The sequence below is a fragment of the Apodemus sylvaticus genome, chromosome 8 (assembly GCF_947179515.1).
Source record: "Apodemus sylvaticus chromosome 8, mApoSyl1.1, whole genome shotgun sequence".
Lineage (NCBI taxonomy): Eukaryota > Metazoa > Chordata > Mammalia > Rodentia > Muridae > Apodemus > Apodemus sylvaticus.
This window is the reverse complement of record NC_067479.1, coordinates 67737156-67764387: the sequence shown is the minus strand read 5'-3', so window position 1 is coordinate 67764387 and position 27232 is coordinate 67737156. Positions and strand designations below refer to the sequence as shown.

The 27232-nt window shown below is 46.9% G+C and overlaps 1 protein-coding gene across 1 annotated transcript in view; it reads right to left on the bottom strand.

The window, feature by feature from the left end:
• The window catches only part of Atp8a2 (ATPase phospholipid transporting 8A2), a 427564-nt gene that overhangs the window by 34680 nt on the left and 365652 nt on the right, over positions 1-27232 (bottom strand). Inside the window, exons 33-34 of the mRNA XM_052190506.1 lie at positions 9667-9755; positions 3234-3338 (exon numbers count right to left, since the gene is read on the bottom strand). Coding sequence (XP_052046466.1) covers positions 3234-3338; positions 9667-9755 — 194 coding nt within the window. The remainder of the gene's footprint in view (positions 1-3233; positions 3339-9666; positions 9756-27232) is intronic.

The following is a 27232-nucleotide window of genomic DNA, read 5'->3' as shown; positions in this document are numbered from 1 at the left end:
CTCTCTCTCTCTCTCTCTCTCTCTCTCTCTCTCTCTCTCTCTCTCTCTCTCCCCTAATCATCATGCCTGAGCCTATATTAAAATATCTTCAATAAAAACCTCCAACTTTTCTTCATACTGGCTCAGCCTGAGATTCTTTTCAGAGTTGAAGCCACAAAGCTAGGCCCCTTAGATGAGGAGGACTCCCCTGGCTGCTGAGGATGACGGCACAAAGCTGTGTTTCTGTGCCTCCTCTGCAGATGAATCCAAGGGCTTTGTATAGCTCCAGGTGGAGCATAGGCAAGGCCCTGAATTTCATTCCTAGTATGCACAGAAGACAAAACAAATCAAAACTGAAGAGCTCCCATCTTTTTATGAAGAGAGACTCTTTTCTTCTTTCAAGGCTAACAGTCCACAGCCCCCTCCTACTGTGACTCTCTGGCCAAACTCACAGCCAATACTTCTGCCCCCTCCTAATGGCTCAGTCTGTCTATGTCATTTCATAAACTGTCCTCCTCCCCTCAAAGCATTAGCTGTCTACAACAGATGAAGAGACAGAGTTACTGCATTCCCAGATTGCCCAAGGGCGGGTGGTTAAGGGCTCAGACAGAGTTCACGAAGACTCCAGATCTCTGGAAAGTGCTTGCTCTGCAAACTAGTGGTAGGGGAATGACTCTGCCTGATGCAGGCTCACTGCTGCTGTCCTCCCCGGTCCTTTACTCTAAGGGAGTAAAGATAAGCTCTCTCCCAGCCCACCTTCATCGTCAAAGCCTTTTAGGATGGCCCAGACAGATGGTCCTCTGACGTCCATGCTGCCAAGTCCTGGCCGCACGAAGAACTTTATAGGCCATGTGAAGTCTCCACCCAGACAGCACAAACATATACCATAGAATATGGGATGCTCTCCTCTGGTGTATCTCAGTAGAACCAACAATTGTGCTTTGAGATTCTCATTATTACTTAGAAATTATTTATGCTTGTTTAGCAATCTCATGTAGGCTTGAGAATTTGTGATCTATAAGAGGGTCCATATTCTTCTTAGGATGACAAACTTGTATTTATCACATTTTTGTGCATTTTATCTTTGTGAATATCTCTGAATCTCAATTTACTTGAGTTCCCCGCCCCAGGTTTTGCAACCCATGACTATGACCTTTTCAGGTCACAAAGACTACTGTAGGTTACTGGAAATCCAATAGGTGATGAGCACTGTGTCCAAACTGTCTGACATACAAAAGAATTTACCATTTAGTCGCAATGTTAAATTTATCTGTTTGTTTTGTTTTTTTTCCAATGTTGGGATGAAGTCCTGGGCCTCGAGCTACATCCCTAGTCCCAGTTTTAAGCTTGTGAAAGACAGTTTTGTTTTGTTGGTTTATAAATACTAACACAATGCTTAATGCACTCACTTATTAAAATGTAAGCTACAGGGGCTGGAGAGGTAATTCAGTGGCTAAGAGCACCTGTTGTTCTTATACAGGACCAGGGTTCAGTTCCCAGCACCCACATGTTGGACTGTGATCCATAGGGATCCACAGACCTTTTCTCACCTTATAGGGCAACCAGGCACACACATGGTACACATATGAATAAGCAAGCAAACATAATATACATAAAATAAATCTAAAGTATTTCTAAGCAAAATTCCAACCATGTGCTCTGAAATCTTTCCTAAAATGCCTATATATAAATAAAATACATGAGATGATATTTCTAAGACCTTTCTCTTTCTCTCCCTCTGTGTGTGTGTGTGTGTGTGTGTGTATGTCTGCAAGCCAGAGAACAACATTGACTATCCTTCCTCCTACCTTATTTTTTGGAGACTGGTTTCTAAGCAGAACCTGGGGCCAATTAGTCTAGACCAGCTGGCCGGGAGCTTCAGGGATGCGCCTATCTCCACCTCCCCAGTGCTGGGGTAAAGAGCTCAATGTGTATTATATTGTTTTCTTTCATGAAGATCCAGTGATTAGGTTTCTAATCTATCATCTTACCCAGAAATCTCTCCAGCTCTGGGCTTGCAAGCACTGTCATGCCTGGTTTGTTACATGCTTGGTGTTCAACTTAGGTCCCTGGGCTTGCCCCATGAGAACTTTATGGACTGAGCTACAGCCCCAGCCCAAAGTCTTCCTTAAAAACTAAGTATCTTTGATTTCATTGCTGTAACAGATAGTTCAGACATATACAATATATAACAATGTGGAAACTTCTAGAAGTACTCCATTTCTAGGTTCTTTGTTTCATTAAATATTAGCTACTGACTTCCTTCAGGAACTTAGGAAAAGAGAGCTCAGATTTTTCTAGATGTTCCACATTACAAACACAGAGGTCTTTCTATACTGTAGAAGGTCCTCTCTGGGAGCCATCACCTTTTGTAACACACAGATTTCTGATCAATTTACCGACTAGATGAACTCGTGGGAGGGAAGGTACACTCCCCCCAGTCACCTGTTGAGTGTAGGGCAGAGCAGCTACATGCTTGGTGACAAAGGAGTTGAGGTAGCAGTTTCTGCACCAAGAATGTCCTCAACCTTTCTCAGATCTACCAAGTCGTCATGGTAATTCATCAAAAATGTCCCCTTTCAAGGGGCTGGAGAGATGGTGCAGCAGCTACGAGTGCTGGCTGCTCTTCTACAGGACTCTGGTTCAATTCCCAGTACCCAGACAGCGACTCCCAACCATCTGTAACTCCAGACCCAGGAGATCTGATAACCTTTTTTTGGCCTATGTGGATACTGCACACATATGGTATACATACATACATTACATACAGGCAAAAACATGCATACCCGTGAACTATAGATAAAGGGGGAACATCCCTCAGGTCTACTGAAGTACTATAATGAAACTCTTATGGACAGCTAAAGCTCTCCATTATCAGCCATACACTCCTTTACATGCTCAGTTTTGGGTAACATGGTTGAACCTGAAACCGAAAGGCCAGGCTCTTGGATCCTCTTTAAATCTCTACTCCTTCCCTTTGAGAAACGATTGCTATGCTGTTGGTTATTCACAAGACTGTTTTGTCCACATCCCACCCCCAACAATACCCCTACCATTACCTGGGGACAGGCCCAGTGACCCAGAAATTCAGATTCTCGTGGCTGCTGAGGAGATGCAATTTGAAGCTCACCATGACTGCATTCTTCTCGTGTAATCAGAATGCCTGAAACTGAGCCTACCATGCTCCCCTTGACAACTAGCCAAGGAGGAGAAATGTGAGTCAGAGGGGCCAGGAGTGCACGCAGGCAGCCCACCTCTTGCCGTTACTGTCTGGAAGCATGGCCTTGCCCATCACTCGGGACTTGGTCTCCAGCTCCTGCACCTCCTCCAGCAGTGTCTTTTTGCAGGTGTGCTTGGCCCTAGAGCAGGAGGGACAAACAGAGGGAAGACAGTTGTGAAGATGGACAACCATTCTCCTAGGTGCCCTCTGGGCAAGCTGAGCATGTCCCAGGAGTTTCACCTTCCCAGCCCAAAGCGTCCTGAGCATCAGCGATGAGACCTTTACTGTGCCCACTAAAGCCTTGGCAACCAGGCAGGTCTGACCAAGGACAACAGGAGCCCCAACGATCAAGACTCCGGTGGTCCGGAGTGCTCTTACTGCAGGATATGAAGCACATGGCATATTTGAAACCTTTTGCGTGGATGCCGGTTCCTTGTTTGCTGCGGTTAGCAGTTCTGTCTGTGTTTACTGTGAAAAGAGCCACTGCCTCAGCAGAGATGAGGTTTAGGATGGCAGAGTTCATGTTCCCAGTGCGAGTGAAACTTTAGTCTGAGGTTTGGAGTCAATATATACTTGGTACAGCTTTCCTTTTCTCCTCTGGCTGTGATTCACTCAGGAAATCCAGCACTGGTTTCCTGCCACAGCGGGAACCTGGCCTGGACGCTTGGTTCCTCTTGAACAGTGGAGGCATTACCTGCTCCCTTTTCCTGGCCACACTAAATCCCTCTCAATGGACAAATCTCAGGTTCCTCTAAAGTTGAAGCTAAACCATGGCCTGTGGAGTACCTATGTTTGTGTCCCACAGCTATACGCAATTTGCTGTAACTAAAAACTACATTGTCATCTCCAGAGGCAGTATGTTCTAAAGGGCTTCTTTTCTGGGGCCAGGATGATAATGATGATGATGATGATGATGATTTTTGCTATGCTGGGGACTGAGCCCAGGCATACTAGTACATGCTAGACAAATGCTCTGCTACTGAACTACCCTTCTACCACTCTCAGCCTAATAATTAACTCCCCCTTAATATATTCTATTTTCCCATTAAATACATCTTGTGTCTATGCATTACTTTTTTTAGTATTTGAAACTAAAGTATACAAAGCCACACTCATCCTCAGATTGCAAATGCATAGGTAAAGAAAACATAAGCAACAACAAGCAATTAGAGTAGGCGAGGCGAAGGGAGAGGCATCTTGTTTAGGGAAAAGCACAGGAAGCAAGAGTGCACGGCAAGCGGTGCTGGCTATCCCCTTAGGAATGGCTGTGCAAGGGCTTTGTGGTCAAGGAGCCTGCTCTGCACCAAGCTCAGACTGACTAGGAGCAGGCACTGAGTGGGACTGCTCAGAAGCAGTGGCTATGGGGACCTGGCACAGTTTGGAGGTGGGACTTCACCCCCCTCCGGCAGCCCTCTGCCCATTAGGACAGAGGCCCCACTCAGATAAAGCCAGTCCCAGGCACTTCACCATAATCTGTAATGGAGTACTAGCAGGAAGGTGCCTGCCCTCCTTCCCCACAGAGTAAACAAGCCCCAACCACACGTGCCTTAACACGTAATACCTTAATTACTTCAAAGGGAGTTCCGCGGCCCAGGATTGATAAAACACCAAGTTCAAAGCAGGGATCATGGAATTTTAAGTTAAACAATAAATGAGATATATACATACAAATGTTGGCTGGCCAACATTTTGTCGGAGAGAGGAAAGATATTAAAATGTTACTGTCCCATGTTGCTGAATGTTCCATACAAGCTTACGGGCTGTGTTGATGGTAAACAGGTCAACACATGGTTGATGCTCCACCCTGTTCAAAGTCACGTCATACTTCCCCACAGCACCCGGACAGTCCTGATCCATCCTCCTCCTCCTGCACAGGACTGCCAACCTCTGTGCTAGCCCGACTGCTGTCTTCCGGGCCAGGAGAGACAGAGTCTCTGGGTTTGAGACAGGGAGACTAGACACGGAGTGGAAATAGGGCAGTGGGACCTGAAGCCCAGAGAGAAAAGCAAAGACACCTGCAGATAAACTGGCCTCAGGAGGGCAACGGCTTGCTCACTTCCACGAACCAGAAACTGTGCTTTCTCTGAGGATGCAATTGCATCAGGCTGGCTTCTGTAAGCTAGCCTGGGAACCCGGCCACTGTTGAAAAAACCCTGGGGCTGTGAGGCTGGGGAGGCCTGGACTACTCTTTTCTGTATGTAGTACTTGAAATGTAAAGCCATTTCCTCAAGAACCATGATCTACGAAGGGTTGAAATAGAAAAGGAATTTTAAATCTCCTTGTAGTGATGTGTGTAGTGATTTCACAATTACTGGTTATCAAGGAAAACCTAGAAGCATTTGCATTGGCAGGTAGTCAAGTCTCACTGAGGGTTAGGGTTTGAGTCATAACTCTGAAGTCAGAGTATCTGTGTCTTATCCCCTAGCCTGGCTTCCTTCATCTCACCCCATTCAAGACACCAGGTGACTACGGAAGGGATAGAGTAGGGACATCTGGGGACTGACAGGTGAGCCGCCGTGAGCTCTCTGATACAGGTAAGGGTGGCTCTAGGTTACTTAGGAACGTTAGTTATACAAAGCAGTGGGTTTCAATGTGAGATGTTCACACATCCATATGAATAATCTTTCAATCATTTCAGCCCCCCCCCCCACCTTCTCTTGTCAACCTCCCCCGTCCCAGTCCTTTTTTTTCTTTCCTTAGGCGCTTTAAAACAAACAGCTGAACTTTTCATCCTTTTGTTTCTAAAACTTACTTTCTGAGCTCCCTCCTTTGCATGCAAGGGCAGTAATTTAAGTGGAAACATCGAATTCTAAGTGTGGATGAAAATAAAAACATAGTGTGCTTCGAGAGAAATTGGTTTGGTTAGAATGTTAAAAAAAGTAATGGCAATCCAAGGCCCACTTGTACACAGAAATTACCTTTATTGCCATTTAACTGGAATTATAATGAAATGAAGTCTGGAACTGCGGAGTGTATTGTGTGATGCCTGGTAAGAGACAGGACAGTTTGATAAAAGGGAGCATGTCCCTCTGTGCTCGGTGGCCTTGAGCTTTGTATCAATTATAGAGAGTGACAGTAACCAATTTCTGGAGGCAGAGTCATACCTGGCAGCCTACTTGAGTGTGCTGTCACAGGTGACCGTTTTGGGAGAGTGTAGGCTAATGGATATTAAAATAGTTCTGGGCAATTTACACTCCATGCTTCTAACAAGGCGTCTCATTAGCCAGAGATCACATATAACCAATTATGTTAATAAATGATAGGGCCATTTGAACCCTCATTACTTTTGAGGAATAATAGGGCAGGCTTTTGATGGTGCTCCAAATCTGAGTTAAGATAGTCTAAAAATGGATCTTCGTCCAGAAAGCTGACAAACTTTGTGGGAAAGTGAATTACCTCACTCCGTTGGTTCCCCTCTTTTTACTATGAACAGCCCAGGTCCTGGAACGGAAGTGGAGGGCGGGGCAAGGAAGCAAGAGGTGCCTAGAAGAGAGGCACTCCCTGTCTCAAGGTCTGCTCTGTGATGGCGTTTTCAATAGGACAACCAGCCCTGGTGTGGCAGGGCCGGTGGTACCAGCATTCATGAAGCAGAGGCAGGAGAATCTCAGTCTCAGTGCCAGCCTTGGCTACAGAAAGATCCCATCTCAAAAAACCAAGGGCTACGGTGTAGCTCAGTGGGAAAAGATTTGCTTGTACAGTAATTGTGTTAGATTACTAGAACTGCAGAAAAACAAAAGGAGAGAGAGAGAGAGAGAGAGAGAGAGAGAGAGAGAGAGAGAGAGAGAGAGAGAGAGCAGAAACCAGTGGAGAGAAGTGCAGTGGCTCTCAACCTCCCTTATGCTGCAGCCCTTTAATGCGGTTCCTCATGTGGTGGTGAGCCCCAATCATAAAATTATTTTCATTGCTATTTCATAACTACAATTTTGCCACTGTTACGAATTGTAATATAAGTATCTGATAATCAGGATATCTGATATGTGACCTCCTGAAAGCTGTCACCTCTCCCCACATACACAGGTTGAGAAACACTACTGTAGAGCATGGTGTGTGTGTGTGTGTGTGTGTCTGTGTATGTGTGTGTCTGTGTGTGTGTCTGTGTCTGTGTGGTGGGGGAGTGTGGAGAACATTTTCTAAAACTTTGCATAACTGCAGTTCAGACACAAAGATCACAGGTGAGTACTGTGCCTTGCCAGGGCAATCAATCCATCTACCACATGCTTCCTCTCCTTGGAGTGAGCCACTAATTTACTTGCCTTGGCAAATATTTCCAGCTCGGAGTATAATATTACACAGAATATAGACCCCATGCTCAGTGGGACCATGGCCACATACATTCATAAAATTCTTGTTCTTCATGATGGGGATGGAAGAAGTGTAGGCATCAAGCAGATATGACAAATGGGCATAGACTTTGGACAGCCCCAAACAGCAGCTAGTTTAACACACTGTTCTTCTAGCTTCTCGCAATAACTCAAGAGTAAAATGCATCGAGGAAGTGGCTACGTAAGTCAATAGGGACAGGTGATCGATGCCACTTCTTTTTTTTTTTTTTTTATTCGATATAATTTATTTACATTTCAAATGATTTCCCCTTTTCTAGCCCCCCCCCCCGAAAGTCCCGCCACTTCTAAGAGATGCTGTGCTTGCCGCCCACCCCTGACAGGCAGCAGCTTCCAGGGCCTCAACAATATAACAGGCAAGGCTTGCTTTCCCTGCTGGCTCCCCAACTCTCAGAGGGGCTCTGGTTCCGGCTGGAACCCAGCTGGCAAGCTCCTTGGAGAGGAAGTGACTTTTACTCTTTCCATATGTTGGAGTTGGAAGCAGTATGATCTGATTTATCATCATTAATATGTAAATGGTGCTAATTTTATAGCCTGGGTCCTACAAACAGGACCCAGACAAGTCTTGTTAGAAGGAGGAGATCATGTGCTTCATGGTGACAGGGAATTTGTACTTGAAATGCATTGGAAAAGGTTCTGAAAACACAGGAGGAGGCAGAGCCTTTGCAGTCTATAAACATTCTCTTTGAAATGAAACAAAGATACTTTTGCTAAAGACCGCCTTGGCAGAGGGAACCCTAGTAAAACTCTGTTTTCATGACATTAATTTAAGATAGCTGAATTAAGATAGTTAGGGATGAATTTGTGAGCCTGTAACTACTTCCCCTCACACTCAGCCAAGCCAAGAAGCGTGTCCCTAAAACTAACTTATTTGCAGAGCTGCAACAAATTCAGCCAGGGAGTAAACACAGTATGCCAAAATTGGGCCCACTGGCTCAAAAAGGAAATAACTGAATGGAGATTTTCTCACAGTGCATCTATTAGGTTAAGGAAATAACCTTTCCTGGCTATATATAATCATTCCAAAAGTTCTGGTTATGCCATTCACAGAACATAGTTATAGCAAACAAAACAGGAGCAGTGGTTAGTCAAGGCATTTAAGGAGTTAAAATCATTTGGGTTTTAGTAGTAGTTGAAAAACAGCCGAAGAAAAACAAAAACATTCATTCTAGGAAAATCCTCACTCTCCTCTCTCTGTATCAGTTGTCAAGACTATGCCCAAATGAAGACTTTTTCAAAAGATATCCCTGTCAGGCAAGAATAATTCCTGTCGTGTGTGGGAGCAATGAACGGATAAAAAAATGAGGCCTGATGTCTTTTCCTGGAAGGCTTGGGTTAACAATCTCACTTCACTTCCTCAGGGCCCTGAAATAATTGTGGTTTGCTCAAGCTAGAAGTCTCAATTTTCAGGGAATGTGGCCACATTTCTAGGAGGAACTGGACCCATTCGAACCTAAACCAATCCTACAGGCACTGGGGCAGTCTCTCATCTGCTCCTGAATGAAATTAAAGGTTAATATTCTCTTGAGGCATCACTGCTTCCTTTATACTTTAGGAATGATACAATTTTAAAATGTAGGAGAGGAAATCGAGTTTGAATTAATTTCTATTTAATCTTCATCATAATTTTGTATTTGTGATGCAATTTTCTTATAGACTTGTAAACTCTTGGGAAGAATTTGATTGGCAGGATTCCCACTGTGAGTTGGTTAGGAGACTGAAGGCTCCTTCAGCTTTGTCGTAGAAGTGAGGTACGTGCTTATGATTTTCCTCTACACACGGAGGTTTGAGCCAGGTACCATTTGTGCTTTAAGATGTGAAATGAGTCTCAGGTCATGTTTCCTAAATGTGATGAAACACGTTTGTGTTTGGAAATGGCCTTGCAATCACACAGAAGACAATGCCCCTATCGAATGTCATGTGACTTCTGCTCCGTATTCTTTTTCCCCGTCAAATGTATTTCCTATCAAAATGAAGCAGGAGCTTAAATTAAAATAAAATGAAACAAAACTTTCTTTGTTAAGGGTCAGGAGTCCTGTTTCTTCTGCATCCCCACAGGCCCCACGTGAGAGACAGCGGCAAGGACAGAGCGGCGAGGTTGAAGGTCAGACTTCATTTTATACTTACGCTCTCCACGCCACGTCTTCAATCAAACACGCAGTCGGAACCAGGAACAATCCCAACCAGAAGTATGCAGAGCTCAGGACCATAGTTGCCTGCAAGAAACACAAGTCACAGCCTATTACAGGGTATCCTTCAGACAGTGGGATGGGGTTTAGTCAATGTTGAGCATCCTGCAACGTGGGAGCAATGGGAAGTATTGAATCCATTAAGCCAGAGACTGCTGGACCCGCTCCTGGCTGGACCCGCTCCTGGCTGGACCCGCTCCTGGCTGGCTCCGCTGGCTCTCACCTCCCTCTTCTCAGTGTACGACTTTGTCCCTGCTTTGGAACTTCAAGCTCCCTCTTGAGAGAACACTGTTCTAATCCTCCCCGCCTCTAGAGAGAGATGTTAGAGCCATCCTTCTGTGGGACAAGCTGCCTCTCGGGCTCCCTTCACTCACTTTACAGTGGCCCACTTTACCCCTTTGCACAGGTTCAGCAGCCCAGAGCTGACTGGCACGAAGGTCAGTGGTTCTCTCCATTTGGAAGCAGAAGACATCCATGTCAGAGACCCTGGCCTCAGGGAGCTGAAATCACTTGGGGTCTGTTATGGGTATACATGGTAATTATGGGAGGGTTTATTTGTTAGGTTTAATTTGTATTTTTGCCATTTTTTCTGTCTCCTACTTCTTAACACGGGTCTCAGTCTGTAACCCAGGCCATCTTTAAACTCCTGATCCCACTGCCTTAACCTGTAGTTCCCAGGCCAGATGAGGATTACAGGCGCACACCACCCGCCATGCTGGGCTTGAGAAGACGAGGGGAAGAAGGTACAGAGAGCTAGAGATGGAGGTAGGAAAATCAGTCCAAGGGCCAGCCTGGTCATGTAAGATGCTGTGTCACTATCCCCACACCCAAGGAGAAACAGCAGGAACAACACAACAAGCCAACCCTAGCACCTCCCGCCAGAGGACAGGTAGAGAGGGACAGAGGGCACAGAGCACAGCTTTCCATGGATTTCCTCATTCCCAGCAGGCTCAGCCTGGGACAGTTTTGGTTGGCAACACAGAGCCTGTAAGGCAGACAGTTGCAGCTAACTACCAGTAAAGAGAAACACTTGGGACAGGAGGAGTAGAAGGCAGGGACAGCTTGTACTTAACAGAAACGGCAGGTACTGGAGAGTTACAGTTTGGTTGGTAGTAAACAGGAGCATGGAGCTGGCTAGCAGCTGGCAGGGCAGTCTCACAGGGCAGCTCACAGGGCAGTTTCACTGTAGGCTAAGGAAGCAGGTTTGAAGAATGGCTGGGTTTGGGTCCTACTGCTCCCTGGGTTTTCTTTCCACTTCACTGACATGTTTTGCCAGAACTTAGTGTACAGTGGGGTGAAAGTCACAGGGGTGAGGGTCACAGGGGTGAAGGTCACAGGAGTGATGTTGATGGGAAAAGGAGAGCAGATAGGCTGGGACTGTCATCTTACTACCTCACAGGGGATGCAAGGGTAGAGAGTCAGAGGGATTCCAGAGCAACTCCTGTCCCATGGATGCACACTGGTCCCAGCCTAGCATCTCAGCACCAACCCAGGCTGCCTTACTGCCCTCTTTACCTACAGGTCCCCTGTCAGAACAATCTCATGGTGTCCCTAGTCAGGAGCACCAAACAGTCTACCTGGCCAAGCCCACATGTGATAACAGCTTTCTGTCTCTGAGCTTCTGCCCTATGGCCTGCTTGTGACTCTTGGCATTTATGACAATAATATTGACCCATGGTGAAGTTTGGGGGTGGGGGAGGGGAAGCACAGCTTGGGTCCCGCCTTTCCCCAAAACTGAGAGTACCAGCTTTTCAAAGAGACATTTAAACCTATTAAAATATGTGAGTATGTTTTCCTGTCAATCACCCCTCTCAGAATTCACCCCGAGAAAACAAAAGCATGAAGAAGGGAATCAAGCATATTTGTGAGACATGCGTAGACATTCGAAGGAATGTAATGGCTTCCTGAGACACATTACAGTCTGCAATGACAGAAACATATACTCCCTGTATGGACACAGAGGTATTCATTACATTGAACAGAGATTACATTGCTAAGTAACCAGATGTGTTTCCAGACCCCTCTGAGGATCCTGTCCTGGGGGCTGTGGAGAGGGCAGTGCAACTGGCCCAAGCCTCATGACTAAGCCCAAGTCGTCTCTTCAGAAGCAGCCCAGGAAAGCATCATCCCCAAACACTGCAACCAGGAGCAGAGTAATCTTAGCCATACGCATAAGGGTCAGTAGGGATTGATGAGGCTTCTCTCTGCTATCCCTGTTTCTACCTGGAGACCAGACCCAGCAACCAGGATTGTGGGGCAAGTGGACCATGTCACCAGACAGAAGAATTAGTAAGGTTGAGCAGCCTCCAACCCTGGGGAATCTCAAAGCTGAGAATGGCAGGTGTGGGGTCATCTCCCTGCCAAACTACCTGATCTGGAACAAGTAACTATGACACTCCACTGAGAGGACCGTGACAATTGGTCACTGTGATACCTATTCCTGATTGTCAACTTGACTCCATCTGGCATGAACTACAATCCAGAAATAGAGGGCACACCTGTGATCCAGATCTTGAGGCTGGAAGACAGGTTTCTGACCTGGATCTTGACATGGAGATCTTGAGGCATAGTGGCCATGCAAAGCTTAGGCCCAGGCAAGGTAGCAAGGTAGTACACGCCTTTAAACCCAGGAGTCTGAGGAAAGCATATCTCTGAGTTCAAGGCCAGCCTGGGACAAGTTCTAGATCCAAGGGTGGGATTACACACCTTTAATCTGGGCCACATCTTCTGCTGGAGGCCTGCATGAGGAAGAAGGAAGACTCACTCTTCACCTGCTGCCACTTACTTACCAGCATATCTGTTGGAACCTACTTCTTCAGGATTCTAGCTTATACAGAAGATCAGCTGAAACAACTAGTCTCATGGGACTGAGCAACTACTAGATTTTTGGATAGTTTCCAAACTACAGGTTACTGCATCTTTGTGTATTAGGTATTATACAACCTGCTAGTCTCTATCAACACGTAACATCCTGTTTTAGTCCTGCATGTTTCCCTTTTAATAAACTCTTCAGGCCAGGTGTGCTAACCCACACCTTTAAACCCAGTCTTCAGGAGCAGAGGTAGCTGATCTCTGTGAGCTCAAAGCCAGCCTGTCAACAGTGAGTTCCAGAGCAGGAAGGGCTATATAGTAAGACTCTACCTCAATAAACAAAACAAAACAAAACAAAACAAAACAAGCAACCAGCCAAACAGACAAACAAATACTTTCAGAATGCAAAGTCAGTGTTAGTGGCTCATACTCTGGTGGCCTGGACAGGTTCTATCCTTTCACACATGGGGCTGCTTACATGATTGGGGAAAACACATGAAATGACATCAAACACATGTCTGGGTGGCAGCAATAAAGAGTTGAATCCTCATTTGTCTTTGTCTATCTCTACTTCCTGTTTTTCCACCGAAAACATGTTATTTAAATGACAGCAAGGTGAACACCCACTCTAAACCACGCAACTGTTAGGGTTTGGTCTGTTGCTATGTATTCAGAAGCTAAATTCTGCATCCCAAGACAGTGGTGCCTCTGAACACTGGCCTTTGTTGTATAAACCTTGTCTCCTACTTATCCCTGATTGGTTAATGAAAGTTGCTGATAGCCTGGAGCTGGGCAGAAGAAAGGTAGGCAGAGTTTTGGTTCTCAGGCTTGGGGTCTCAGGGAGGGACCATGAGGAGAGAGAAAGGAGGGAGGAGGAAGAAGGAAGTTGCCATGGGTTAGTATGGACCATGAGCATGTGGCCATGGTGGGCTGGCCTGATGAAGCAGGAACAGGACAAGCTAAACATACAGCAAGTAAAATACTGGGTTCAAGGTATGAACTTAGACAAACTAGCTTAGAGGATTGATGTCTGCCCAGCTCCAGAGCTTAGAGCTTATTATAATTCTAAAGGTCTCTGTCTTTTATTTGGGTAATAGCTGGTGAAAGAGTAACTGCTGTATTCATTTCTAGCGTTGGTTATTAACCACAAAATATTTAAATCACACTATAGGCAACTGAGGCAGGGGCTGGATTGGCTTCCCTGACTGACACTCTTCAGAGCCCAAGGCTTCACTGCTACTAAGAATGCCCAGGTGGGTGCTTGCTTCCTGGATCAGGCTCTACTGCTGAGGTTATGAACAGAAACATCTGCTACACTTATTGAAGAATCCAGCCATTCTACAACAATGATGCTGTGCTTCAAATAAAGCCAGAAACTTAAAAAGAGTCCGTAGGTGCTAAGGGAAAAGAGGAATGTGAACTTGGGTTCCCTCCTTAGAAATCAAAGTTTGAACAGTGGTTTCAAGCAGATTTTCAGCACTACCACTGTTGGTTTTTAAAGCTAGGGGCTATGAATCTAAAGCATATATATATATATATATAAAACCTGACAAAATTGTGTCTCAGGAAAGTTGGAAAGATGTGGCAAGTGTAGATAAGGCTACAGTTCACCTGTAGGAAAAGAGACTAAGGCTCGTGTGCAGGGCTGTATATAGTAAGACTCCCTGAAGCACTGCATTCAGTCCTATACAGACCCTTTCTACAGAAGAAAAACACTACACTTCTCCCAAGTTCCTGTTGCCAGAGAGGAGACCCCTCAATCCTACCCAACTGAGGTGGTCCTGCCCTGGAACCCTGCTCCCTGTCCTAACTGCAGGCCACCCATCCATTCTCCCACCTTACCCTACCTCCACAGAGAAGCCGGCCCCAGGTCCCAAGCAAACACGGAGGTTTCACCTCAGGAGCTCAGCTTCTGCTTCTACCAGAAACTCTAGACACCAGCTGCACATTTTAAGTAAAAGACATTTTGTAGAATGTGGGACGTAATAAAAACAGAAACACAGAAGGGAAGATGATCTCCACCCTGCTTAACAACACAGGGACAGATGAGAATGTGGCCCAGAAATAGTCTTCAGTTGTGGTCTATGGAACCTCTCCATTCCTTTCTTACCCTATTCTTGGAAAGTTATTTTCAAGTCAAAGGCTAAAAGAGCTTCAGTTTTTGAGGTCTGCCTCTCCAAAACTTTGATTTCTGTTCATGTGCATGTGAAGGGTTAAACAAATTCTCTTCCCTTTCTAATGTGAGTTCATCTTCTTGTTTGTTTCTGCTTTTTGAAAAAGGGTATTAACTCTTTATCCCAGGCTAGCCTTGAACCTCTGCATCAGTCTCATGCCTCAGTCTTCTGAGTGCTGGAATGACAGGCGACCACTTTATTGTGAGTTGTTTCACATAGGATGGTGACAGCTCTGTCTGCCCAGGCAGGTGCTCAGCAGGGCACAGGGATGGGAGCTGTGCGGCCCTCAGGAGGCCTGGCTGACAGGCAGGCGTGCTATGCACACACCGTGGGCACTGCTGTCTTGGGTCACTCCGGCAGATCAGCCTTAACTGGAGTGTAGTTTCAGGAAGGAGGGCTGGGAAGCACACACTGACTCGTCACAGGACAGGATGGAAGAAACCAATTCCACGCCGAGTGATCTTCTCCTTCCGCTGTCCTCAGTCACGTACACCCTCCCCCACACAAAGCGACTATCTCAGCACAATGTTACGCTTAGATTTATGACAAAGGAAGACGACGTCTTGATGCAATACAATACCCTGTAGTCTTCTGGAGAGACGCCTATAAAGTATTCGCTCAGAAGTCCTGTGTGAGGCAAGTGAAAGGCCCTGGAGCACCCTATTTCTTGGGATAACTCAGAAGCTAGCTCCCACGCACCACCTGATGTCCAAGACATAGTCAGTCTACTGACACAGCTGGTGTGTTCGAACAATGGAGACTTGAACCCATAGCTGCCAGCATGAAAATATGCCACCTCAACCCCCCTGTCACCTGCACCTGAGAGTGGAAGGGATTAAGCCACCATCCCTCTCACTCCTACAAATGCCACTGTGTCATTAAAGACATCTGTCTGTAAGGCTGCTGATGTAAGACCCCAAGTACCAGACTTAGCACTGCAAATAAACAGAAAAGAATACCACATGAAATAGATTATTGTTTTCATTTGTTTTGGTTTGTTTGGTTTTGTTCTTTTGAGGCAGAGTTCTCTCTCAGGGTTCTCTCTTTGAAGCCCTGGCTGGCCTAGAACTTGGTATATAGACCAGGCTGGCCTTGAACTCGAAGAGATCAGCCTGCCTCTTCCTCTTCAGTTCTGGAATTAAGGCATGGGCCACATCACCAGGCAGTAGATTCCTTTTGACAGTAGACTTTATCACCAGGCAGTAGATTCCTTTTGACAGTAGACTTCGTTATACTTTGTTGTTGTTGCTTTGATACACTTTTGTCACCAGAGCACCAGTGAGTTTTATCAGAAAACCTTGTTGTTGCAGAATCTCAGTTCGTGATTCAGGAAGATAGGGGTGTCTACAAAGCAGCCCCTCTTCTCTCCCTGCCAGGAGTCAAGGCTATGCTTTCTAGGGTTTAGAACTTAAACACTCTAAAATGCACAAATGTTAAGCCCCACAGAGTTATGGTTACTGTCTATGTATGAGTAATGGCTGCTTACACCAAGTTATAAGACACTTCTATTACCCCAGAGGGCCCTTCTGTGTCTGGCCTTTCCAGCCAACTTCTGTTCCACAAAACAATGGCTGTCCTGATTTCTGGCATTTTAGTGGTCTGGCTGATGCTAGAATTCTAAATGATTCTAAATGGTACAACAGTGTATGAATCTGTTTGATCTGGTTGTCTTCACTCAACATAATGTCTTTGAGACTGAACCAGTGTAGATCTGTAACAAATACACATAGCCTCTCTCTCCCTCTCCCTCTCCCTCATAATCACTGTGTGAGTATACTGAATTCTGTTTCCTCACTCCCCTGTTGATGGACATCTGGGTTGTTTCCAGCTTGGGCTTATTGTGAAGAAAAAGGCAGCCGTGCAGGCTTTGCACAGTCTTGTTTTACGAACATGTTTCCATTCCTTGCAGGTAAACACCTCGGACTGGGAATGCTCTGTCACTCAGGAAGCCTGTGCTTCACCTCACAGAAGCTCCAGTGGGGCCACCAATGGCTACACAAGCACAGCAGTGTGTGAGCACTCCAGTTGCTCCTTATCCTCGTGGTGGTGGCTGTTATTTAGTCACTCCAGTGGTTCCTGGAACAATGACATCATGCACAGAGCGGGACTACTCTTGCTACAGTCACTACCCCTGGGGATAAGAAGAGGAAACCCCACGAGAAAGGGAAGCTAATCTTTTCTGAGTGGGTATGGTAGTTCACTCCTACACTCCAGAGGCTGAGGCAGGAGGCCTGCTTTGAGTTAGTTATAGACCAGCCTGGGCTACATATAGACTGCTAGGCTGGGCTGCCACATAGCGTAAGACTGTGACTCAGAAAACCGGAAAATAACCGTGCAGGCAAACACATAGACAAACAAACAAACACTGTAGGAGGAAAAATCCCTGAAATGAACAAGGCCCCTTTCCCCTTCAACACACAACACAGGGTGCTGTTGTTCCCAACTGATGCTAAGGCACAGCCCAAACAGAGCACCACCAGCAATTTTCTTACTAGAACGACTCTTAAATCCTGCACATTCTTAACTGTTTTTTTTTCTTTTCAAGTAGTCACATGAGTCTCCATTTTTCTCTTTGTGATCTTGTTTTAGAGAATGGATAGTTGGTTTAACTAAATTCCCACATTATTTATATTTGTCTGGTTTCTGGTAACTTCTTTCATAGCCCTTTATATCCTTACAGATGCCTGAGATACCCAAACTCATGGGCCCTCCAGTGTGTCACACACAACAGTGCAGTTCTTCATAGAACCCGCACATGTCTTCATAGACTTTAAGTCTTCTCTCAGTGACCTTGGCCCTTAATATAAAGTAGGCACTGTGGGAACGGATGCCATGCCGTATTATTTCAGGACAACTGAAAGAGAATACATCTGTGCAGATTCAGTAAGGTTCCTTTTGTCTCCCCGGAAAGTTCTCATCCATGGTTGGTTGGATCCCCAGGTATGGAATCAGCACACACAGATACTAAATTTGTTTGGGTGTAGAGAGACAGGGCAATTCTCACTGAAAGGCACAGGGTGTGGCATCGGGAATTAAGGTGGGGAAAGAGCAGCTGTGGACATTCATGGTTCTCCTCCTTCTCAGGTGAAAACAGGGCGAGGCTAAAACAGGGCCACTTTAAAACATGGAGTCTCTACCTCTACCTTCAGGAATGATGCAGCAAACCAGGCTTGATGCAGGAGTCTTGTCAGCCCCATCTCCCCTGCCGGCCAACCCACCAAGCTGGGACTCCTCTGGCAGGGGTATACCCATGGCTTCCAGAAGTCACTGGTGTCTTGCTAGGGCCCTGTGCAATGTGCAGGATATTGTGTTTATTTATGGTCACAGGCAAATCATACAATCCTCATTTCTACGTTGCTAAGAAAAAACTGGAGAGAGGCCTTGTCTCAGCACAGAAAGCTTTCCACATTCGTGAAGAAATAAGATGTCTACCAGTCCAAACTCCTGGTCTTCTAGAATATCAGATTCAACATGGAAACAAGCACTAATGAAGAGAGAGGGAAGACACTGGGTATCCTCTGAGCCCCTAGGAGAAAGCTAAGCCTCACATATCCTGTTCCTGACCAACTGTGTCTGGCAAGTCCAGGGGCTGGTGCTGGGGTTAGCACAGCTGAAGCTACTCTCCTTCCTGGCAGAGCCAGAAGAGATGGGACTACTTCCCTTCTCCCGTTCTCTGGAAGCCGACACACCTCAGAAACAGAGCAACACAGGCTATATACCAGCCACACTCGCCAGTGATGATCTGTCCACCTCTCCTCCCACAGAAAACTGAGGTATCTAATCAAGATGGGCAGATAAATGGTCAAAGAAGAGCATCTGAAAGGGCCGGAGAGCTCAGTACGTGTTTCTGGGGAGACGGGAGACAGCCTGTGAGTTTTCCTGAGAGGGGCTGGGATTACACAGTTTTTAAGAGCACTGTCTAAGTCCCCTTGGGCTACTGTCACAAATATCAAAGCCTGGGTGGTGAAACAATGGATATTCATCTCTTTGTAGATCTTAAGGCCAGAGGTCTCTGAGCTGGGGGTGGAGAGCTCTTAGCAGACACCTGGCTGGGTAAGCCCTACCTCCCTTATGTGTGTATCACTTCTATTGTATGTATGCTCAGAGAACAAGTTCCAGAGAGGCCCTGGCTGCCCCCTTTTAAGATGGCACAAGCTACCAGAGAGACCTGCTTCATGACTAACTACATTTATCTGCTCATGATCCTTCTCTTATTCCCATCACAGTGGAAGTGACCACTTCCGCAGCTGAATTTGGAGTGGGGGGTGTGGTATGCCATGAACATTCAAGTCACATCAAACAGGGATAAACAGTCACCAACCTCAACTCTATTTATTTCTTGTAACCATTGTGCCCCAGTTTCTTTCTCTGAAGAAAATATGGATCCTCTCCGAGGAGTGGCTACCTGGGGTTTAAGTGAGGTGGTAAATGTGATTTTGCGCCATGGCAAGTGGCTACCAGACCTCCCTGCTGACTCAAACCACAAGCTCCCCGCACCCCCCCCCCCCACATCCTAGGGGTGGTGAATGGGGTTCAAATGATTCTGATCTGCTGTGGTGTGTGATGTCAGCCACTGCGATTCTCAGGTAGGTGGACCCATGGAGTTGCAGTCTATCGAGTTCCTAAACCTATGTCACCCAGTGAGTGTGGCTCACTGGTGACAGTACAGACAGTAACAGTGACACAACCGCAATGTCAGCGCTCTCTCTACCAAGGATCAGCACAGCTCGTGTGTGCTGCTGTCCTCCAGCAACCTGGTTTTAATCAACTAAGGCAAACTTCTTGCTGCACCATGCCAGACACTACTTATCTCCGAAGACACTGCCAAACACACACTCAGGCACTGCCCCGTGATGAAGGATGTTAGCTACTAACAAGAAAAGTGGGGAGAAAATGGGATCGAATTGCTCATGAAAATGTCTCCCCAATCCCCCCTCCCCAAGCCCACCCCACCCCCGCAGACGGCGCCTCCTGGATTTCCAGCACAGGAAGAAGGAAATGCTAAGTGCAAACTATTCCAGAGCCTCAGATGGGGCTGAGGGCAGGAATTCCATAGATTTCAGAGCTGGGAACACCGGGCTTCCTGACAGACAGGAGCCAAGCGAAGACAGTGATCACCTCTGATGGGAACAGATTCTGCTTCTGCCTGGAGTGCTGGCCATCCAGGCATTGAAGATGGACTGTGATATGTGATGCTGGGAAGAACCGACTCCCAGTCTCTGCTTTCTGGTTGGAATGAATAAAGACACGGCAGTAGAAAACACGTGATTTACGGCATGTTCATTTGCACAAACACCCTAAATATGAGACATTTTACCCCACTGAAAAGCCTCTATCATTCAGTCATAACTACAGGTTTGGGAAACAGATAATTTTATATCACGGCCACCATGTTACCTAACACTGGGGGCTTAAGATAACCGGCCCCTTTGAGAGTCTGTGCCACGAGGTTAGCCACCCTGCCCCTAGGCGTGTGCCACTGTCTTCCACTATTGGAGGCCTCCATCCCTGTGGCAAGATCGCGGTTAGTAGGACTCAAAGCCAGGAATGAATAGTAGGATTCGAAAAGAGCTTGCACCTTAGGTGGCTTGCCAGCTGGCATAGGAAACTCATGGTGGCAATCACCAGGAGAAACGCAAGCTCGGGTGGGTGTGGAAGGGTCTTAAATCTATCCGGGGGTCTTCCCGAGACTCGGGCTTTTCTTGGTGGATGCTGTGGGTCGAGGATGTTCCTCTTTCCATCTGGTGGGAAATGTCTTGCTCTGGTTTGTAGTATCTCAGGGCTGTGTTCTAGGAGTAGGATGCACGAGAGGAGATGTCCCTGGGAGACAAGGCCGCTCGGCTCTCACTAGCAGTGAGAGGACGGTGCTCTGGGACAGTGGGGAGCTCGTAGTGGGAGTCTCAGGAGCTGCATGGGGAGTGGGGAACCAGGCCTCCAGGTTCAGCCGCAGGTGGGGGCGAAATGATGAAACCACCAGGTCTCTGACCTCAGAAGCACCCAGGACCCTGGTCAGTTAGCTCCTTGGTGAGAGGGCTCCTCCCCCTCAAACCAAGACAGCACAGTGCCTGCCTCACAGGGATGAAGTGTCTAGCATTTGCTTCTCTGTGTGTTCACTGCCACAAGTTCCCTCTCCCCAGAACCCAGGAAGCCCTGGGGCTTGCCCCTCGAAAATAAGCACCCATTTCTTGTTTCCTCCGATTGTGCAGTGTTCCTCCCCTTCCGAGAGTCTGCACGCCGCAGCGTGCTAATCTTGAGACAGCTCTGCCTGTAAAATGACTTCTCCGGAGCAAATGAGCTCAGCGGCTGGCTCAGGTACCTGGTGTGTGAGACCCTGCCAGCTGGCTGTCATCCACCGCTCAGCTGCCTGCCCAGAGCAGAACAACCCAGGGACCCCTCCATGAGACATTTTCTCCAGTGTTTTCTTAAGCCCTGACAACTGCAACTGAAATTTAGCAGCAGCCTGCAGCCCCCTTGGGATTCCTCCCTCCCCCTCCCTCCTCCCTCTCTCTCTGTGTCTCTCTGTCTCTGTCTCTCTCTTTCTTCCTCCCTCTTTCCCCCTTCCTTTTTAGTGAAAACTTTCCTCTGAAAGAAGTACTGATAAAGAATTTATGATTATGGATGAAGACTGGAAAATCTCTGCTATCCCGAGGACTAGATTAAGAACCTAAACCAGCACTTCTTGCTTTTATTTTATCTGTGTGTGTGTGTGTGTGTGTGTGTGTGTGTGGTGTATGCCATAATGCACACAGAGGTATTAGGACCCCTTAGAGGGGTTGGTTAGTTCTCTCCAAATACTGTGTGTGTTCTGAGGACCAAAATGAGGTTGTCAGTCTGGGCGGCAAGTGCCTTTATCCCCAGCCGCCTCTCCAGCCTGCTTTCTGCTCTTCAAGTTCATTTATTTCTATCATGAAAGTCCATTTCGCAGTGACAGTCAGCCCTGCCTCCTGACAGCAGTATTTGAAGGCTCCTGATGTGCTGCCCTCTTGTTACTCTGGAGAGACACATATACCTTCCGGTGGCCTCATCACCAGCCGCAACCCAGCACGCCTCTGATAGACCCTGGCAAACATCGGTCATCTGTCATATAGCCATCATATTGGGTGATCAGGACTTGCCATCACATCCTGTAAAAACCCCTAACAGGGGCATCATAAATAATACGCCTGTGCATTGTCTATAACCAACCCTCGCGTCCCCCTTCTTGTGTCTCCATCAGTAAGATCACTGGTTCGGGCACACTTGAGAGGTGGGTTTAAGTCTCAGCCTCTGGCCTTCTCTCAGACCCCTTTTCTGGATTCTCCCACACATATCACTTTTAAGTCCCCCAGAAATCCCCCAAGGGAGACACTAATTGCTCCTGTTTCAGAGAAAAGTAAGTGAGGCTCAGCAGCTTGTCCAAGGTCATAGGACTCAGTTAGGGTGTGAATGCAGGCAAGGGGGATGGAGAGCTGGTGCCTGTCCTACAGCTGACTTCAGAGCCCCGTCCTCCCAGACAGCAGCTGCGCCGGCTGCCCGGCTGGCATTTTCAGTCTGACTTAATGAACTGCAAACTTTCAAACACGTACAACGTAGCTTCCGCTTTCCAGAAAGCCCAGCCCAACCTTACAGGTATGCATAAATACTTTAACTGTGTTTCTGAGCCTCCCAGCCATCCCTGCAACGTTGCCTCTTGAGATGGTGGTTGTGGGAGCTGGACCATTTCTGGAGGCTGCTCTGGCAGCAGTAGTCGCTGAGCAGACAGCTGTGTGTCTTTACTCTGAACAGCAGAACTGCTGGCTCCTGCTCAGGGCTGCTGGCTGGACAGGCTGCAGAGTGTGACTGGCTTTCGTGGCTCGCTGCTAAAACTTATGACTATGAAGAAAATGACATCTTATTTTTCAAACCTTTCCCAGAGGGTGTCCACAAGCACTGAAATACCATTTTTATGAAAGGACAGTAATTGGACGAGAACAGCTTGCCTCGGGTCAGCAGTCTTGATTGCTCAGTCACAATTAGAGTGGAGACATTGGGATTCTGCTGAGGGTCTCTCCAGAGACCAGAGCAGTCACACAGGCCTGGAGGTCCATCTCGGATGCCCTGGAGGCCAAGCTCTTGCTCCTCAGTGTAGCAAGCTGTATCACAGTGGCTTTTAAATGGCCCTTTCTGTAGACGCGCGCGCGCACACACACACACACACACACACAGCCAAGAAGAGTATTCATAATATAATCTCTATAGATGTAAAATTTCAAATCTCTGCAAAGTAATATTATAGGTTATATTTCCCCAGGTCCTGGACTCTATAAGAAAGCATATATTCTGTACGCACTGAGGCCGAGTAGGGTCCCTATGAGAATGAGAAATGATCCCATTTGCCCTCATGTGTAAGGGAAGAAGGATCTACGCCGGAGACCCCGGGTGGATGCCTGAAGCCCGTACACACGCGTTCGAGGGATTGCAAGAAACCAAAAGGCAAGGGCAAGAAGCATCTTTTAATGCCAGAAAAGGGGAGATAAGGGTGTGGTAGTGAGGAGAACAGTCTGAGTCTGTGCCTGGACCATTAGAGGAGAATGGGAAATGGGGAAGACAGAGGGAACGGGAGGCTGAGGCAATGCAGGCCAGAGGTCACTGGGAGTCTAGAGGTCAGTTTTAAAATACTGGAGGAGACTGGGTTATAAGAGGAGGGGCCATCCTAGGATGGGATGGGTAGGGAGCTGAGGAGAGGGAGTGCCACAGGCACTGAGGAGGTCTGAGGATTAGGCAGACATGCTAATAGATGAATGGCCCACACAGGAAAATCTCCAGGGATGCAGCGACAGTGAGTGAGAAGGGAGAACAGAAATTAGTGTTTTGTGGAGGGAAAGCCGGCACGTGGAAGAGCGCTGGTCCAAGTGATGACTCAGGAGATAAGTTTGAGCTCCTACATCTATGGGTCCGTACTGGCTGGTTCTGTGTGTCAACTTGACACAGGCTGGCACTATCACAGAGAAAGGAGCTTCAGTTGAGGAAATGTCTCAGTGAGATCCAGCTGTGGGGCATTTTCTCAATTAGTGATCAAGTGGGGAGGGCCTAGCACATTGTGGGTGGTGCCATCCCTGGGCTGGTGGTCCTGGGTTCTATAAGAAAGCAAGCTGAGCAAGCCGGGGAAAGCAAGCCAGTAAGTAACATCCCTCCATGGCCTCTGAATCAGTTCCTGCTTCCTGGCCTGCTTGAGTTCCAGTCCTGACTTCCTTTGGTGATCAACAGCAACGTGGGAGGTGTAAGCTGAACAAACCCTTTCCTCCCCAACTTGCTTCTTGGTCATGATGTTTGTGCAGGAATAGAAACCCTGAGGAGAAATTTGCTAGAATATTCACCATTAAAAGCTGATTGGAGGTAAGTAGGGAAGGACAACAGGAAGCCCAAGAAACAAGCAGGTCTATGGTTTGGATGCTTTCAAAAGAAAACACAGCTGCCGATGAGATCCTGAGGTTAAGGTAGTACCAGAGGCTTGTGAAGGAAAGGAAAACCTAGGAGAGGGGATACATTTAAATTCAGTGGGGCCTCTGGGATGAATTACAAACATCCTTTCTTCTAACTTGACTTGTGTTGACTTCTCTGCACTTATCAGGAAATGTGGGTCCCTCCTCGCTCCTCTGCCCGGTGCTGTGACTCAGGTTGTCTCCGGCTGGTTTGACTGCGGCATGCAGAACTGCTAGGCCAACTGAGGTTCTCAGCACAGGCGATCCACTCCTGTTCACACCTTCACTCCCATTACAACGGCGACTCCGGCCAAACACAGACACATGTATGTTTAGGTGTGAAAGTTAACGCCAGACAGTAATATGAAATACTGCACATATGCAAAGGAGTTAATTTATAGTTACTGCGGGATCCATAACTTTATAATTTCCTGGCTTTGGCTGGTACAGCTTTGCAGACTCAACATGCTATTGGCTTCCTCTCGGAGGCAGCACTCTGTCTCCGGGCTGGGATTCCCCACTGTATCAGCCTGCCAGTTTCCAAGTGGAGTATCGTGTTCTGAACGTTTGCTCACTTCCTCTCATGTCTCTCAGCCCATCTGTATGTTTTACGTCTAACCTCCTGGGGCTTCACCTTCTCTGGCTCCGTAAATTTAATTAATGTACTTTTGACTTTCTCCACCAGGTCACTCTTGAAAATTTACATGAAACAGACCTACATTTCCTCATCATGGCCTAATGGAAACACATTCGCAACATTTCCCTCTGCAATCTATTTCAATTTATCTTTTCCATATATCTTCCCTCATTTCAAAAGTCTCAAATACAATCAAGAGAGAGTACTGTGCAGTGACCCTTCTGTGGAGAGCCTGCGGTCTGCGGCATTTCCCCATCTTGAAGCTGAGTTAAAATGTAAATCACACTCGCCTTCATATGCTCTTCATAATCCTGAGACCCTTCTATGTCTGCCTCCCCCACTGGAGTGTTTCTTAGGCTTTTAGAAAATGTTCCCTTATTTCTCTGCTACTTTTGGAAACTGAATGTTTTCAGGGAATGATAAAAGAAACACAGCTAGCGTTTTCATGCAGGTTCTAAAACCAGAGCCCATGTGCTTACTTTAAGTTGCTCTTAAAAACAAAACAAAACAAAAACCTTCCAGTGGGTTGAACGAATGAGATGGAGGATTAGAAGTTCAAGGGTATCCTCTACAACATAGCAAGTTAGTGAGTGGCCACCCTCGGCGACCTGAGACCCAGGGCCTGTAGGAAGGTCCAGGGCCAGGGGCCAGCTCTTGGGAATGTCACTGTGCTGCAAGTGGAAAGCAAGTGGCTGAGATTCGAGTTGTGGCATGTTGATGTTGATCATGTTGATTGCCAGGGTGTTCTTTGTTTTCTCTAAGGGTTTTGTTTACATTACTCCCAAGGGCACTCAATACCAAGCCAACATATAATTTTATGTTGACTCTAATCTGTTTGTCATTTAAAATGTCTTAATGACCTATTGTCAGATATTAGCAACCTGATTTCTCCTTAGCAGAAACATCTCCCTAGAAAAAGGAGACACATTTACTCTAGAAAAAGGCATATCAACTACACTTGTAGAAAAATGACCCTGACCCGGGCATCCCTGCTGGACATGCACCTCACTGCTGTTCTGTCTTCCAAGACTTCTGAGTACTGGAAAGAAATCAGTAGTGAAAACCACTGGGGGTGGGGGGAGTGGAGAAATCGGAAGATGTTTTCTGAAATTTATTTCTCTAAGAGATCTTTATTTAAATACTTGGCAAGCAATCTGGTCTTAAAAGTTACAGCCATACTGAAATGTAGTTACCAAATATATTTGGGTTGCTATGAGAAGTATGGAGTCTAGGTTCCCTAAGTCTGCAGTGCACTGTGTGTCAGGGGTGTGTGTGTGTGTGTGTGTGTGTGTGTGTGTGTGTGTGTGTGTGGATGCGGTAATCCCCAACATAGCAATACATAAATAAGCGGATAAACATTTAAAAAATGTAAAGAGTAAAAAATATGAAAAACGTCCAGGTGTGGTGGTGTACAGTGTTTGTGAGATAGAGGCAAAATGATCAGGAGTTCAAGGGTAGCCTGGGTTATACCGAATATTCAGGGGTAACTTGGGCTACATGGGCCTGTCTCAGGGAAAAAAACAAAAACAAAAACAAAAACAAAATTGGAGTGACCACACGGAAACACGTCAGCAACCATGGAGCCTCTGGCCAGCTGCCTGCTGAGCACACTTTATCTGCAAGTGGAGCACTGATCAGAGCAGCCAAGTCCGTCTAAACCTCACCATCGAAGCTTCGCACACTTCTCCTACTGGGGTGGACAAGGCCACGGGTGGAGCCACCAGATAGACACTCAGGGCATCAAGGACGAAATGGCTTACTGGGGAAGCTTGGGCTCAGCGTGGTGGTGTGAGCTCTTCCTAAGAATCTCCGTGGAAACTAGAGGCAGCTCTCATGCCAATTCGGACTGAACTGGAATCTGTGTGGCTGGGAACTTACCCCCTTTCCCTTCAGTTTGCCTTGAAAACCCTGCCTTCCCAGTGTCCTTCAGCTGAAGAGCACCGGGGAACACTGGTTTTGCGTCCATGGTCCAAGGGTTGCTTCCTCAGAATTCTCACAGAAGCTTTGGTAGGGCCTGCTTTTCGGCAATGAATTACTTCCACAGATGCTACAGCCTACAGCCTCCCCAAATCCTCCCCAATAATTCCCAACATCTGTCCTGTGTTCCATGTGGGATAGCATGGGACTCAGCCAGGACTAACTGTCAGGAAGGCAAGCATGCTCTCAAGGCGTCCACTGGACCTGTTTTCAGCTGGATATGCCCAGCACTGGTTTAAAACATTGTAACACAGAGGGGGGCAACCTGTTTAGAACTCTGCCAGAGCAGTGTGTGGGTTGGAGCTCACAGGATTTCAGGTTTGTGGTGATACCACACACTCCAGATTTCCAGGACAATGGTATCATACGTTTCCACTCTTTTGGCAGAGGACAGTACACTTGGCACCGATTTGTATTGTTCTCTTTGGTAACAATGGGACAGTTTGAGACCCTTCTCTTAAACCT